General features: G+C 36.7%; 1 protein-coding gene across 5 annotated transcripts in view; it reads right to left on the bottom strand.

Moving 5' to 3' along the window:
- SCLT1 (sodium channel and clathrin linker 1) overlaps positions 1 to 17925 on the bottom strand; it is a 287110-nt gene that overhangs the window by 121652 nt on the left and 147533 nt on the right. For all 5 annotated transcript variants that reach the window (XM_074229305.1, XM_074229306.1, XM_074229307.1 and 2 more), the window contains one exon: positions 10804 to 10875. In XM_074229305.1, coding sequence (XP_074085406.1) covers positions 10804 to 10875 — 72 coding nt within the window. The remainder of the gene's footprint in view (positions 1 to 10803; positions 10876 to 17925) is intronic.

The following is a 17925-nucleotide window of genomic DNA, read 5'->3' as shown; positions in this document are numbered from 1 at the left end:
AATAGAGGAAATAAAGTAGACGTTACTTTTTCTCTAACATAAAAAAGAATTTTTTTTTAAAAGACCATTATTCCTTGGGTGATTCTATAAATTCTAAATTATGGAATATTGCTCTCAAAAGAATCACAATGTAGGAGGAGCCAGAGGGGAATGAAGTCTAGAAGTTAGGTTCCAAGATGACTTGAATGATGTAAATGGTTTAATATCTTTTAGCCATTTTTAAAAAGGAAAAAAAAAATTGGCTGTGTAGTAAGAAAAAAAGAGAATGGCTGAGCAATTCAAGAAGTTCATGAACTGAGAATAACTTCCACCTCATTGGGTGGATCCTGGAGAGAATATATGGAAGACAACAAAAAAGAATTATGCAGGATGTGAAAGTTATAGATTGAAATGTTCACCACTGATGGAACTATCCACATGAGTGGACAGACCCACATGGACTATCCATGAGAAATACAAAAAAGAAAGTTTAATTTAATTTAATTAAAGAACCTCAATGTAATTTAGCCACATTTGAAAACGCTCAATATGCTAAAAAATGACCCACATTCCAAAATTTCAAAAACCATTTCAAAATTAGGAGCTTTGCATTAACAGGAGGAAAGAGACAGAAGTTTGGGGACTATAAAGAGAAAAAATAGGAATATCTTTTAGCAAGTCTGTCTTTTCATCTTTTTTTTATCAGTTGTTTTTAAAAGATAAAACTTGGAAATGAAAAAAAAATTCATTGTGAGGTTATAAATATATTGAAAGTCACTAGATAGTCATGTAAGTTAAAGAACTTTTAATTACTACCAATCCCTCCCTTACCAAGTCAGTTAAAATATTAATAATTGAAAATGTTTCCTTAATATAAAACATTCCTATGTTAAGGTTTTTGGATTTTGTGTACTTAGCAAGAATCAAATTGCCAATAAAATTCAATTTTAATGAGTATAAAACAGATTTATAAAACTCATCATTCTATTAGTTCCTTGCAGTTCTAATTTTTCTTAACAGTACAACAGAATGCTGCAAATACTAAAAATAAATCTAAAAAGGAAACTGATTTAAAGTTAGGCATCTGTAATACTTAGAGATAATGTGTTGCTAATGATCTATCTAATTCTTTCAATCATCTTTATCACAACTATATTTTATATTTTATTGAAATTATATAAAATGTACAAACAAATCTAATAAGGTAAAAATTAGCAGAGAAACAACTGTGAAAAATGTTTAGCTTCTATATTATCACTTTATTAATTGTGCCCTATTCATTCTTTTTTCAGGAGTGCTCCACTCTTAGAAACTATCAATCTTTAATGAAATTAAGAGTGAAGAGGGAAATTTTAGATATAAAGATATATTTTATAATTAACCTATTCCTTCTGCATTGAACATGTACCTTACATTAACTATGCCTCCCAACCCAAACTACTATGAGCTATTGACCCTCATCAACATATATCTCTCATTACCTCATGCTCTGCTCTCTAAGCTACAGGTTCCTACCTACATCTCCCTAAGTCTCTCTAAGCACACTCATCCCTCAATTGAGTTCCTTGGCTTCCTGTGAAGGGGGACCATGATTCCCCCAAACTCTCCCACCCTCTTCTCTATGTTGCCTGATCCATGTGGTCCCAGCTCCATGTATCTAGATCCATGATCTCAGTCTACCTGTTTCTATTGTTTTCCTTTCTTAACTGTCTTTGCTATTCTCTTCCAGTTCAGCTTATAGATGTGTCTTTGCTTAAACTTTCTATCTTCTTAAAAATTCTCTTTCTTTATCCTGTTAAAGAACCTCAATTGTGAACTTTTTACAGTAATCTGAGAATTTTTGAATTTTCTAGCAACCTGTAAATTAAAGTCTATGCCTCTTCAGCAGGAGAAGGTAATAACATCACTCAAAATGAATCATGATGTGGTTTGGATCTTCCCATTACAGCTTCTGCTCTGGAAGCATGAGGACAGAAGAAATGCCCTGTGGTAGAAACTGACCTGCAACTCTTATTGCCCTTCCCCCTAAGAGCTCTGATTCCCCTTTTCTTCAATAATATTATCCATGGCAGCATACCATCCTCTCAGAAGCAGCGGTCCTTTTTAATTCATCTTTTGGACAATGCTATTTTAGACCTTTTCTTCCACAATAATGGCTTCTCTTTAGGTTCTGTTTTTACCCTTGTTTCATTGTGTTCTGTTATAAAGAAATCTATTAGTAATCTTTCTACTGTTTTATTATTGTTTCTTTAATGGGTACCTTTCTAGTTTGTTTGATTTTTAACTTGTGCTTTCTTTGTTTGCTTTACCTTTCCTGTATTTCTGAAATTTGGAATATTTGCAAAAGCAAATAATCTGCTGAACTTTTTTGTTTATTGATTGGTAGGCTGGTAGGAGTACTTCAAATGATTCTCTTTTATTAACAATAACACATTATCCTATTTCCTTTTGCAGTGCCTGATGGGTATAAAATTTGTTGTTGCTGAGTTGGTTTCAATTGTGTAGACTCTGTGACTCCATTTGGAGTTTTCCGGGCCAAGTTACTAGAATAGTTTGTTATTTCCTTTTCTCCAGCTCATTTTTTCAGATGAAGAAACTGAGGGGAAAAGGATCAAATGACTTACCAAGGTTCACTGAGCTTAAGTGTCTGAGGTCAGATTTGATCTCAGGGAGATTATTGACATTCTATCTATTGTGTCACCTAGCTGCCCTGGGTGTAGAATAGTTGTTCTTTTTTTAAATCTTTTTTTCATATTACTACAACAGTCATGTTATAAAAGTAAACATAATCCCCCCTCTCACTAAGAGAAACTTCAAGAAAAATAAAGAGAGGGGGCAAAAAGAGGTGCTTCAGTCTTCATTCAGATACCATTAACTCTGTCTTTGGGAGTGATAAGATTCTTTATCATAAGTCCATAAGAGAAATTGAATACTTTTTCCCACAGTTGTTATTGCTAGTTGTATTTTTCTCCATTCTATTCTTTCCTAGTGCCATTTATTCTATTCTCTCTCTCTCTCCTTTCTCCCTGTCCCTCCTCAAAAGTGTGTTGCATCTGACTACCTTGTCTCATGATCTTCCCTCTCTTCTATCACCCTCTCCCCCCAATCCCCTTTAATCCATCCCTTTCCTCTCCTATTTTTCTCTTGGGTAAGATAGATTTATATACTCTATTAAGTGTGTATGTTATTTCATCTTTAGTCACTTCCTATGAGAGTAAAGACTGCACTTTTCTCACTTCCACTCCATTGCAAAAGCTTTTTGACTCTTTTGCTCCTTCTAACTGCTCTAATAAATGAGAAAGTTCAGTATCTTCTTCCCATGCAGGAATACAAGCAGTTCAACATCATTAAATCTCTCATAATTTGCCCTTCCCGTCCACCCTTCTATATTTCATCTGAGTCCTGTGCTTGAAGAACAAACTAACTGTTCAGCTCTGATTGCTTCAACAGGAAAGTTTGAAAGTCCCCTATTTCATTAAATATCCTTCTTTTTCCCTGGAAAAAGTATGTTCAGTTTTTCTGAGTAGTTGATTCTTGGTTGTAATCCAAGCTCCTTTGCCTTCTGAAATATCATATTCCAAGCCCTACAAGCTCTTAACGTAGGAGCTGTTAAATATTGTATTATCCTGATTGTAGTTCCAGAATATTTGAATTGTTTCTTTCTGGCTGCCTGTAATATTTTCTTTTTGACTTGGGAGTTCTGGAATTTGGCTATAATATGCCTGGGAGCTTTAATTTGGGGCTCTCTTTCTGGAGGTGGTCTGTGGATTTCCTCAGTTTCTATTTTTCCCTTTGCTTCTAAGATATCAGTGCAATATTCCTAGATTATTTCTTGAAAAATGAAGTTAGGTTCTTTTCCAGGTCATGATTTTCAGGTAGCCCAATAATTGAAAAATTATCTTTCCTGGATCTGTTTTCCAGGTCTCTTGTTTTTTTCCAGTGAAATATTTCACATTTTCTTCTAGTTTTTCATTTTTTTGGTTTTGTTTTATTATTTCTTATTTGTATTTCTTATTGTATTGTATTTCTTATTTATTATTTCTCAACAAGTCATCAGCTTAGATGACTTAGAAGATCCATTTTATATCTGAAGGGGTTATTTTCTTTAGAGAGCTTTTGAATTCCTTTTCCATTTGGTCAATTTTGCTTTTTAAGGGATTCTTCTCCTCTTTGGCCTTTTGGACTGCCTTTTACATTTGACCCAAACTGGTTTTTGAGATGTTATGTTCTTCAGTATTTTTTTTGTTAATCCCTTCACCAAGCTGCTGACTTGGGTTTTCATGATTTTTCCACATCACTCTCATTTCTCTTCCCAATTTTCCCACACCTCTCTTATTTGATTATCAAAATCTTCAATAACCTGAGATCATTCATAGTCTAAGATTAATTCATAATTTTCTTGGAGGCTTTGGATACAGAAGTTTTGACTTTGTCATATTCTGAATGTATATTTTGATCTTCCATGGGACCAAAGTAATTGTCTATGGTTAGATTTTTTTTGTTCTGTTGTTTACTCATTTCCCCAGCCTAAAATCGATTTTTAACTCTTTGTTAAGGTGGGGTTTGGCTTCAAAGGTGGAGGATGCATTTTCCTAAGCTTCAAGATCTTAGGAGAGGCTCTGACTGCTCTCTTGCTTGTGCTCTAGTCTGTGGATGACCACAAGCGCTCCCCTCTGCCCTGGAGCTATGAGGAGGTTCCTTGATTCTTTTTGCTGAGACTGGGGCCCAGACTGTGACCTAGATCTGAGTTTGGGCAAAGCAACAGAGTCCCACCTCAAGATAGCAAAGAAACCTCTGCAGTCTCCCCCAACCCCTTTACTGTCTGTGGGCTAAGTGCTCTGGAAGTAGCAGCCAGGTGGCTTCCTGTCAGGTGGCTCTGCAGGCTGGCTCCAGGTTCCTGGGGTCTGGTCTACACTGAGGCCTGTACTGAACTGGGCTCTGCTTTCACTCTGGTGTGACAATTTTCCAGGTGAGCTTCCCAATTGTCCATGGCAGTCCGTGGGCTGAGAGGTCTGGAAACCTCTGCTGCTGCCATGGATCCGGGCAACCCCAGGAATCCAGGTGCCCCACAAAGTGTTACTGGATGGATGGAACCAGTTTGCTCTAGTGGCCTGTGTGGCCAGTGCTGTGCTGTGGCCCTTTTTAACCCTAGTGGATTTTCTGTGGATCTTCCAAGTTGTCTTGGGCTGGAAAATTGTTTCACTCAGTCTTTCTGTGGGTTATTTTTTTAGAGGTATTTGCAGTGGTCTGGGGAAGAACTGCTGGGATTTCCTATCTTCACTCCACCTCCAATAAAAGTATTTTTACATTTCCATTACACTTGGAGCTCTTTATTGATACAGAAGTTGTCATCTCTCATTGGAGCTGTTAAATTTAACAACTATGGGTTATGATGTTTACAATGATTTCCATCTCCAGTACCTCATCCCCGCCTCCAAGCAATCTTTAGATTCTTTCAAATGACATTTTGCTTTATATGTTCAGAATTTCTTGGCAGGGTTTTGTTTTGTTTTGTTATTATTTCTTGTATTACAGTCAATTTTGGCTTGTGTTCTTCTGGAAGAGACTTAGGATCTTTAAATTGTCTTTGAGATCAATGTTTTTTCTTGAATAAAGATCTTGGATTTTTTTTAATGTATTTTCTTCCTGCTCTTATTCTAGATTGTTCTTTTTTCTGTGTGTTTGTATTGGCAATCAGTTGTTCTCTCCTGTTTCTTTGGGTCATTATTGATAGGAGTGGGTGGAGGGAGAAGTAAAATTAGATTTCCAGTTTCCCCAGAATTGTGAGGAGAGGACAAGGACAAGGTTTGTTGACAGAGATGATACTAATAGCATGAAAATTGTTTAATGTTTCCCAAAGCTGAAATCCATGGGTCTTCTTGTACAGTCCAGTGGGAAAAACAGGCTGATGGAGAAATGGGTGTTGAGTAAGCATATTAGAGACTAGGGATTAGCCTTCTGTACTATTAATTCATTAGGCTATTGTTTCCTCCTTAGGGTTCCTAGTATATGCTGGTACAGAGAGTTGCAATTAACTTATTTGTTGCATATAATTATTATCTTGAGGAGTTCTGAAAGTTCAGTAGGTTTAGAGAAAATTCTAGTCCTCCATCTTTTTGGTCATATACTATCCAAATCAGAAAGATCACTTTCAAATAATTAGCAACATAGAAAACAACATGAGAGAATCAGGATATACTTAATGGAAGAATGGATACATGGATTAGCCCTAGAAAAAAGATATTAGCATATTGCAATGAAATATATTCCAAGTATGGGGACCTGTCTACATGAATGCATAAGGGGTGCAAGAAAAGTATAAAAAAAATTAGGAAAAAGCTACAAGTTTAGTATGGGTACAATTGATAGTACTTGAGAAATTTAATATGAGATATGATAACTGACTAGATACTCCTAGAATCTCTATTTAAAAAATTAATATATTGTATTTTCCCAATTTACATGTAATGTCGATTTTAAAAAATTTTGAGTTCCAAATTTTCTCCATTCCTCAATCATTTTCTCCCTCCCTAAGAAACTAATTTGATATAGATTATACACATTCATGCAAAACATATTTCTATCCTGTGAGAGAAGAAACAGACCAAAAGGAAAAAAAATGAAAAATACAAAATGATAAATAGTATGCTTCAATCTGCATTCAGGCTGCACCAGTTCTTTCTCTGGAGATGGACAGGATTTTTCACAATTTCTTTGGAACTGTTTTCGATCACTGTATTGCAGGAAATAGCTGGTCATTCACAGTTCATCATTATATAATAATGCTATTACTGTGGAATAAAACTCCAAGAAGATAAGAATTTCTGGGCAAAAAAAATCATTTTATTAAATAGGTCAGTCACAAATCAATAAATTGATGGTAAGAGTTTTTACTCTGACCAAAGGCTTCAAGGGAGACCTGAAATGTCTTTAAATCAGGGAGTTCTCCTGATAAGAGAAACTCTTGTTTCTTGTTTATGGGCATCCTTCCATTGTGAATTCATTGCCACCACAAAAAGAGCTGCTATAAATATTTTTATACAGGGATTCCCCTTGTCCCTTTTTTAATTCTCTGGGATAGAGTTGGAGTAGTAGTCGTATTGTTGGATCAATGGGTATGCACAGTTTTATGGCCTTTTGGGCATAGCAGAACTTCCATTTTTAAAAAGGATGTTCAAGACACTCTGGTCTCTATTCCTTTCCAGGCTGTACCACTGACTTTCTATCTAGGGTCCATCCACAATGTCCACCTTAATCTCTTCCACCTTTACCACTTCCTGCTTTCTTTTATATATGATCTTTTGCCATTAGAATGTAAACTCCTTAAGGGCAAGGAGTTTCTGTTTGTATTTATATTCCCAGTGTTTGGCACAGAACCTAGGACATAATAAGTAATTAATATAGATTTGCTGATTTAAGTTGACTTATTTTTCTTTCATACAGGAAGCAGACCATGACATCAGGAATGATTCCATGATATACAAGTGAATTGGATTTAAGTAAGGGAAGATTGTGAAATCACAAACCTCACTTTCTCCTCTGGAGCCACTTGGGCTAGATATAGATCAGGACAGTTGAAGATGGTCCTGGATATGGTCTTGGTCTTTTTAAGCTAGGGTCTTTAGCAGGTCACAATTTGACTGAAGCAAGGTGATTCAGTGATTAAGGCCAGTCCAAAAAAAAAATCAATTTGGGCAAGACCCTCAGGGTTTCTGGTCAAAACAGAACAACTGCTATTTATATCACTCTGAGCTAATCTTTAACCTAGTGAGACTTAAAAAAAGATAGTTTAAAGGCAGCCTAGGTGATAGAAGGGAGGATAGGAGAATGACATAGTCAAACCTTTGCCTTAGGAAGATTAGTTTGACAGCTCTATGAGACTGGATTGGGTAAGGTTTTGAAGACAGAAAGGTTAATTAGAAAACCGTAACAACACTTTACTATAATAATTTGGTATATTGTAACAATTATTTTCCTATGACAATACTGTAACAACAACAATAAGGGAAAAGGATAGATGAGAATGTTATTTAGAAGTAGAAATTATGGAATTTGGTTATGATTAGATATAGGAGTATTAGTTAAAGTAAAAGATAACGGAGGTTTCCAGACTGCATAATTAGAAGGATGTTCAACAGAACAAGGGTTAGAGGATAGAAAGAAAGGTTTGAGAAGAAGACAAGTTCAGCTTTGGACAATCTGAATTTGAGATGATAGTGTGATACATCTGGGCAAAGATGTCCAACAAGCAAGTGCACATTCAAGACTGGAACTCTAGGGAGATCCAGTGTCATCTTGAAAATGATTCCCAGGGCTGGCTAGGTGGCACAGTGGATAGAGAACTGGCCTTGGAGTCAGGAGTACCTGGGTTCAAATCTGACCTCAGACACTTAATAATTACCTAGCCGTGTGGCCTCGGGCAGGCCACTTAACCCTATTGCCTTGAAAAATCTAAAAAAATAAAAATGATTCCCACAGGAATAATATTCTCTGAAGGAATTTTCCTTTTACCATTTGTGTTTCATCAATTCACATTTAATTTATATCTATATTTGTTACAACAAATCCAATGATATACTTCTATAATAATGATAACAATTTTTTGTTGTTGTTAAGTCATTTTAGTCATGTCTAATTCTTCATGATCCCATTTGGAGTTTTCTTGGAAAAAATACTGGAATAGCTTCATTTTATAGATGAGGTACTAAGATAAAACAGGATTTGAGCGACTTGCTCAGGGACATTCAGCTAAGTAAGTATCTGAGGATAGAGTTGAACTCATAAAGATGAATTTTCCTGATTTCAAGTTCAGTGCTCTATCTATTATGTCACCTAGTTCCCCTCAATAATAACAATATCAAAATGTTTTAAGGTCTGTGAAATGCTGTACATATAATAGGTCTCATATTATATTCATATCAACCCTGTGAGGAGATGGAGGTTATCCAGGATCACAAAGTCATTAAGTGGGTGAGTCAGGACTTGAACTCAGGTTTTCCTGAATCCAAATGCAGAGTTTCATCTACAGTATCACCTAGCTACATAAACAAAAAAAGAATTCCAATTTCTTTGATGCCTTTGGTAATCAGAATATTTGGGGTAGGTTGATTAGGTTGTTAAAGGATTCATACTTTGTGATTTGGGACTTTATCTACCCCCTAAGTAAGAAATATTTGTCTTAAATGCAGAAGAACTCATTATCTTTTTTTTTTTTTTTTTAGTTTTTGCAAGGCAATGGGGTTAAGTGGCCTGCCTGAGGCTACACAGCTAGGCAATTATTATGTGTCTGAAGTCAAATTCGAACTCAGGTACTCCTGACTCCAGGGCCAGTGCTCTATCCACCACACCACCTAGCCGCCCCAACTAGTTATCTTTTAAAATCAGTTAACTACTGGAGGGATTTTTAAAATTGACAGATATCCCTTTCTTCAATCAATCAATCAGTATTCCTCAAATATATGTTTTTAAATAACTTTATTTTTTTTGTTTTGTTTTGTTTTAGATTTTGGCAAGGCAAATGGGGTTAAGTGGCTTGCCCGAGGCCACACAGCTAGGTAATTATTAACTGTCTGAGACCGGATTTGAACCCAGGTACTCCTGATTCCAGGGCCAGTGCTTTATCCACTGCGCCACCAAGCTGGCCCCTCCTCAAATATTTTTTAAGTGTTAAATGTTATGATCAGACCAAGAAGATCACTTTAAAAGCAAACAAAAAACAAACAAAAAGAAAAGCAAACCAAATCTCAGGATAATGCAATGGTCTAGGAATGAGGCAATGTGGGGCTGCATAAGGGAAGTAGCAGTATCAGAGAAGAAAAGGGTACATATGTAGGTCATATTACAAAGATAAAATCAACAGAACTTGACAACAGATTGGTTATAGGAAGCAAGAGTGAGGAGTAGAAGATGACACCTAGGTTGTGAGTCTGAAAGACAAGGAAGATGGTGATTTCTTCAACATTACTAGGGAACCTAGGAAGAAGAGAAAGTTCAGTTTTAGACATGCTGAGTTTCAGATAACTTTGGCATATTCAATTTGAAATATCCAACAGGCAACTGGGGGATGTGAGGCTGGAGGTCAACAAAGTTAGATAAGTAGTTTTGAGAATAACTGAAATCATGGGAACAGATAAGATTATCAAGAGTATTTAAGAAGAAAAGAAGTAGGACCAGGGAAAAGCCCTATTGGACACCCCTAGTTATCAGATGTGCTATGGATGAAGATCTAGCAAAGAAAACTCTGAAGTAGTCAGTTAAGTAGGAGGAGAACCAAGAGGTCAAATAAGTTAATTTCTCTGGGTCTCACTTTCTTTATCTATAAAACACAGGACTTTCAACTAGATGATCCTAAGCTTTTTTCTAATACAAAATTATGAAATTCTTTAATACTGTGGCTGCAAAACAATGAAACAATTGAGTGTTATATAACATAAACTATGAATGCAAAAAAGGGAGAGATAAATTTTGGATTAGAGTAATTGGAAAATTTCCTCCAAATTAGTTAAAGTACAAACACACACACACACACACACACACACACACACACACACACACACACGCATGTGTGTGTGCGTGTATATATAGATATAGATATAGATATAGATATATATAAATATATATGAAATTTCCGGTCTCAAAAATGTTGTCATTAACTTCTATTGGCACCAGGCATAGTAATGCTACTGTAACTTTTTTCCTTTTAAAATACATTTTTATCAATATCAATCTTTCTTAAATAGAACCTATTGAAGAAGCCTTAGTCTTTATGGTAAAATAAATGAATTCATAAATTTTGCCAGTAATAGTAAGAAAAATTTAACATACCACTTGAAGGGCTGAAAGTCCTTCTGTTAATTGAGAAATCTGTAAATTATACTGTTTTCTTGTTTTTGCCACCTGTACATTAAGAGATTATGAAAAATTATTAGGCTCAAAATCAAAATTCAAATTCAATAAATATTTTAAGTTCAAGGAAAGAGCCCAAAGAATATAAAAGTATAAAAGCACTCTCTCTCTCTCTCTCTCTCTCTCTCTCTCACACACACACACACACACACACACACACACACACACACACACACACACACACACACACACTGCCACCCCCCCCATACACACAACCTTGTATCTTTGCTGTTGCTTAAATACAATCTGGTTGGAGGAAAATATGCCCAAAAGAACCATGCTTCTAATATGGCAAATGCATAAATAGGTACAGAGTGACATGAAAGACATGAAGAATGATAGATCACATTATTGCTATTATTTTTTGATATCTTAGAAATGTACAGTAATAAAATAAACCAAAATAAGCTGAAGAAATGAGTTTAGGTAAAGAATATGCAAACTATTCTCTTTCTACTTATGAAAATGACAAAGATTTAATTAAAATTTTCAAAACAACTAGTGACATCAGGAAAATTACTGATGTTAACTCTATGGTACAGTCAAACTATCCTTTTAACCATTCCACAAATACCAAACTCCATCTCCTAACTCTGTGCTTTTTCCAAAACTGTCTTCCCTGCCTGTGATGAAATCTTTATTCAGCTCAGTCATCTGAAATGCACTCAAGCACATCCTTCTACATAGTCTTTTAGTTCCCATTCCAGACCCCCAAATTACTTTATATTTATATTGCTTATAATTTTGGATGTGTGTACAAGCTCTTTGAGTGGCATTAACTGTTTCATTATTATCCCTGTATTCACAGAGTGGTGCATATAGAATCTCACATATAGTAGACAATATTCTTGTTGATTGATGAAAGTAACAGAATATGAAATAGACCCTTAAAATCATCAGTTTTTCCATATATTACTAACAAAACTTAATAAAAGAAAATAGAAAAAACAAATTATATTCAAAATAAAGATGCAAAAAATATCAGGAATCCAACCTGCTAAGACACATTTAGGACTGACATAGAAGCAATCACAAAATATGATTTACAGAATCATGAAAGGTTTCAATAACTAAAGGGAAATGATGAAAAACAAAGATATAGGAAAGGTAAGATAAAGCCATATTGTGAAATATATCTATTCAAGAAACCAGATGAAAGAATTTAGGATGAGAAATGGATTACAGAAATAGAATAGAAAAGAATCATTCTGTATAATTATAATTTTTTAGCTGTAAAACCAAAAAATAATTATGACACTTTCAGCAAAGTTCTTCAAAAAATACACACAAAATGTAATACATAGTCAAAAATATGACAAGAGCATGGAAAGATACCAAAAATAAATAAACATTTTTCTTAATGACATTAAAAAATGCAAAAAACCATTTAATTTATAATATTTAATAAATGTCTCATAGAGCAAAATATTGTATACATTATTTAAACAAATTCATTTACCTTTACCCAAGTTCATTAGAATTATAATATTTTCCTTAATTATAGCATTTTTGAAAAATTATTCATGTTTCTTCAGAGTACTACTCCACATAATATCCAGTATTGACAACATTCTGTAAATCTTTTTAATAACAATCCACAATATTACCCACTTAAAAAAAACTTTCTGACACTGACAGAATATTAGGAATTAGGTTGTGTGTGACAAAATGATTAGGAATTTTCCAGAGTTTTCACTTTATAGCTATAACACATCAGCTGTATACCAACTGATCATGCCATTTTAAAAATAAATTTTATTGCTGTATTTTGACATCACCAGATATTCTTCTTCTTCTTACCCAGACAACTATCAAATAAAGTAAAAACATAATAATTTATTATTATTGATGTTGTTATTTTAATAGTTCTTTAATAGTTAATTTCACTTTTGAGAATAAATTATGAATGACCTCTATTTGGTCTCCAGTTATACTTTTGAAGGAATTCCTCTATTCTTTTTAATTCAGTTTTGTTAGCATATATCTATGCATCATAGTTACTGAGAATTTCAAAAAAAATTTCTTCTGGTTAAGTTGTGATTTCATCTTGAACATTTACTTATTGATCTGATTTTATGAACTTTTTAAAATGGTTGGCAACATACAAGTGATGAAGTAGACTTAAGAGTGGGAAACACCTGGGTTCAAATTTAGCTTCAGACACTTACTTAACTGTGTGACTCTAGATATTTCATTTAAAACTTCTTGGTCTCATCTCTTTATCTATAAAGAGAAGGAATTAAGCTAGATAGTATCTCAGTTCCTTTCCAAGCTGTCAATCTCTGAATCCATGGAAGGCACTAGCACCTAAGGAACTAGGAAAGGCCTCCTTCAGAAGGTAACATTTGAGCTAATTCTTGAAGGAAGCCAGGAACTCTGAGATTTAGAAGGTGGGTAGGAAGAACATTTTAGACCTGGGAAACAGCAAAAGAATGGCAATATAAGATGGAATATTCTATGAGGAAAATCAAGTAGGATAGAATGGCCCAACCACAGTATGCAGGGAAAGGAATAAAGTGTTAGAAGACTGGCAAGGCAAAAAGGGTCAAGCTGTGAAAAGTTTAAAGGCTGAAGAGAACAACTTGTAGTTGATCCATGAAGTAAGGGGTGGGAACTGTTGAAGTTAACTTAGTAAACAAGACCTTCAGATCTATACTTTAAGAAAAATCACTTTGGAAGTGGAAGATAGCCTGAGGAGCAGAAAAATACTTGCTGTAGGAAAATCAGTCAGATGGATACATAATAAAGCAGATAAAGGGTAATGAAAGTCTCTATCAGATTTTCCAAGTGACAAATGCGCATAAAAAGGGATGAGATTTGGCAGCTGAATGTATTTGTTGTGACAGAAGTTCAAGACAAATTTTAGGGCTGGGTAAACAGATGTGGGAACCATTTGCATAGATAACTTTAACTGAGCTCACAGGAACCAAGGGGATACCTAAGCAACTTAATATAGAGAGAAAAGGAAAGGACAAAGCTTTAGGGACATTCACATGAGTGGACATATTATGGATGAAGATACAGCAAAAAATACTGAGAAGAAGCAGTTAGCAAAGTGAAGAACCAAGGGAGAGCAGTTATTAGAAGTCACAATGATATATCCAGGATGAAAATCAGAGGTTAAGAAGGATAAATGTGGCAAAATGGCGACAAGAAGTGATCCAGTCTTAGGCGCTCTGTGATAAAACTTGAAACTAAGGACTCTAAACTAAACTTTCGAGAGACAGAACCCACAAAGGGACCCATTGAGGCAGTTCCCCTACTCAAGGCAGTCTGGAAAAGAGCAGAAAGGTTCTGCTCCCCAGAGTGGGAGGGGCAGCCGGCCAGTGGGGTGGCCCACCAGAGCCAAAGAACTTCATCCTCCCGGAGGCAGCACCAGGGCCCTGGGAGCCGCGGCTCACAGCAGCGGGGGAGTCTCCTGAGCTGCACCCCGGGAGCACCGGGCACAAAGTGGGGGAACAGCGGGGGACCTCTGACAGAGCAAGCACATGGAGCCCAGCCCTCAGGGCACACAGCCAGCAGCTTGGCCAGCACAGCCCAGATCCAGAAACAGAAGCAGGCTGAGCTGGTAAGCAGGAGCCCCCAGGGCATGAGCCCATTGAACCTAGGGAGTGAAGAGAGACTGCAGAGCTCTGTCCTCTGGCCCTGGAACAGGACTCTGGGGCTCTGACCACATTCAGATCCTGATCCCAGTCTAGGCCTCCCCACAGAACAGCAGGGCCCCCCCCCCCCACCTCAGCCCCGTGGCAGAGGAGGGGCACTTATGGTCATTCACAGACCAGGAGGGAGGACAGAACCTCACACACTGAGACCCTTGTGGGAGTGTCCCAAAAGCTCAGGAAGCACCCCAAAACCAGGCCCAGGCTGGGAAAATGAGCAAGAAAAGAAACAAGAGGAAGACCATTGAGAAGTATTTTGCAAATGAGCCCAAGAAGGATCAAAATACTCAGTCTGAAGATGAGGAAGCACAAGCTCCTGCATCTAAAGACTCCAAGAAAAACAGAAATTGGGCTCAGGCTATGACAAACCTCAAAAAAAGACTTTGAAAATCAAATTAGGGAGTTAGAAGAAAAACTGGGAAAAGAAATGAAAGAGATGCAGGAACAACATGAAAATGAAGTCAGCAGCCTAGTCAAGGAAATCCAAAAAAATGCTGAAGAAAATAATATGCTAAAAACCAGCTTAGGTCAAATGGATAAAACAGTTCAAAAAGTTACTGAGGAGAATGCCTTAAAAAGCAAAATTGGACAGATGGAAAAAGAGATAAGAAAACTCTCTGAGGAGAACAAATCCTTCAGACAAAGAATAGAATTCAGGGAGATTGATGAATTTACCAGAAATCAGGAATCAATACTTCAAAACCAAAAAAATGAAAAATTAGAAGAAAATGTGAAATATCTCATTGAAAAAACAACTGATATGGAAAACAGGCTTAGGAAAGATAATTTAAAAATTATTAGAATACCTGAAAGTCATGATCAGGAAAAGAGCCTTGACATCATTTTCAAAGAATTACTACAGGAAAATTGCCCTAATATTCTAGAAGCAGAGGGCAAAATAGAAATGGAGAGAATCCACTGATCCCCCCAAGAAAGAAATCCCAAAAAAACAACCCCTAGGAATATGGTAGCCAAGTTCCAGAACTCCGAAGTCAAAGAGAAAATACTACAAGCAGCCAGAAGGACACAGTTCAAATATAATGGAGCTGCAGTCAGGATCACACAGGACTTAGCAGCAACTACATTAGCAGCTCATACGGCTTGGAATACAATATACCAGAAGGCAAAAGAGCTTAGAATACGTCCAAGAATGAACTACCCAGCAAGGCTGAATGTCCTCTTCCAGGGAAAAAGATGGACTTTCAATGAACCAGGGGAATTTCAAAGGTTCCTTTTGGAATGGCCAGAGCTGAACAGAAGGTTTGATCTTCAGATACAGGACTCAGGTGAAGCATGGAGATTGGAGGAGAGGGGGAAAATATGAGGGACTTAATGATGATGAACTACATGTATTCCTGCATAGAAAAATGACACTGATAATACTCATATGAACCTTCTCAGTTAATAAAGAAGGTAGAGGGAGCTTTTATAGTTGAAGCACAAGAGAATGCTGAATTCGAAGATAAAATATGGTGTAAAAATGGAGTCAACAGGAAAAAAGGGAAATGTATTGGGAGAAAGGAAAGGGGCAATAGTCCAAGATATTTCATATAATAAGATTTTTCTTTATTACAATGAGCTATTGCAATGATATGGAAGGGGGGAGGCAAGGGGGAATGAGGGAACCTTTGCTCTCATCAGAGGTGACTAGGAGAGAAAACAGCATATATACTCAATGGGGTATAGACATCTGGAGTAAGAAGGAGGGGGGAACAGGGGGAAGGGGTGGGGATGTGAATAAAGGAGGAGAGGATAGACCATGGGGGGAGAGTGGTCAGATATAACACATTTTCTTTCTTACTTCTTGCAAGGGGCTGGGATTGAAAGGCCTGCCCAGGACCATAGGGCCAGGTGGATTCTGGGCCTAAGGGGCGGTATGGGGCTCAGGGCCTCTTGGCCCCAGGACCAGGGATCTGTCTGCTGTGCCACTCAATGACCCTACAATAGAGTCAGAGTGAAAGGAGAGAGAAAATATAGTACATGGTAGTGGAGAAATAAGAAAGGAGGGAGTTGCGATCACCAATGGCAATGTTGGAAAAATATGGAAGCAACTTTTGCAATGGACTTACCATAAAGAATGCGATCCACCCATGACAGAGTTGTAGGTGTTGGAACAAAGACTGAAGCACATTTATTATTATTATTATTATTTGGGGGAGGGTGCAGGGCAAATGGGGCTGGGTGGCCTGCCTGGGGCCACATAGCAGGATGATCTTTGGGTGTCTGAGGCCGGATTTGGACCCAGGTGCTCCTGGCTCAGGGGCCAATGCTCTGTCTGCCACCCAGCCACCCTTACTATGATTACTATTTTATTTTATTTTGGGTCTTTTTTTTCCTTCTTTTTGGTTTTTGCAGGGCAGTGGGGATCGGGTGGCTTGCATGTCACACGGCTGGGTGATTGTTGGGTCTATGGGGCTGGATGTGGGCTCGGGTGCTTGTGGCTCCAGGGCTGGTACTTTGTCCATTGTGCCACCTGGCCACACCTACAATTATTACTATTATTTTTTTTAATTTTAATTTTTTTCTCTCCCCTTTACTTTATCACCCAAGCAAGTCTCTATATTCATGGGGGGAGGGGTATTTTGTTTACTCTTAAACAAGAATATTTTATTAATGTAAAAAAAATTTGTACAAAATGAGAATTAAAAAAATAAAATAAAATATAAAAAAAGAAGGATAAATGTGGAGAAAATGCCATATGATTTAACAATTAAGACATTTCAAGTCTCTTTGGAGAGAACAGCTTCAGATAAACCATGAGATTCGTTTGGTAATTGGTAATTGGATTGGAGAGCATATGGAAATAAAAGGTAGCCCCAATATAGATGGATTTTTTCCAGGAGTTTAGACTATCAGTCAATCAGATTTTAAAATGTAGAAAATAAAGCAAAAAGCAGGAAATGGGATAATATAAAAATTATTCTGTGAATCACCATCAGGAATGCTAAAGTTTCAAAAAGAACCGAGTCTGGCTAGAGTTCAGTCTTATCCCCACACGCACAAAAGAGACTGGATTAGAAAGTAACATGGAGGGAAAAAAAGAAGAGTCAGAGAGTGGATAAGACCTTTATCTGGAGTGGGTAGGCTAAGGGGAAATAGAGGATGAACCTGTTCAATTTCTGTTTTGCTTTTGATTACTCTTGAAAGGGAAACAACACAATAATGCAATGTAAAAAAAGAATTGGTTCACAGGGAGTTGGATGCAGTATGATAGAGCCCCAGATGATGATGATGAATTCATATTATCCAAATCTTTGGGTACTGAAGGAGTGGCAGAGAGGATTCCTGAGCCATTGTCAGTGATATATATGAAAGATAACAGAAAACAGGAAAGGGAGTACAGGTCTAGAAAAGGATAGTTGCTGGGTTTTTTTTTTTAAAA

This window comes from Macrotis lagotis, chromosome 3 (assembly GCF_037893015.1).
Source record: "Macrotis lagotis isolate mMagLag1 chromosome 3, bilby.v1.9.chrom.fasta, whole genome shotgun sequence".
In the NCBI taxonomy this organism is placed as follows: domain Eukaryota; kingdom Metazoa; phylum Chordata; class Mammalia; order Peramelemorphia; family Peramelidae; genus Macrotis; species Macrotis lagotis.
This window is presented reverse-complemented; position numbering and strand designations above follow the sequence as displayed.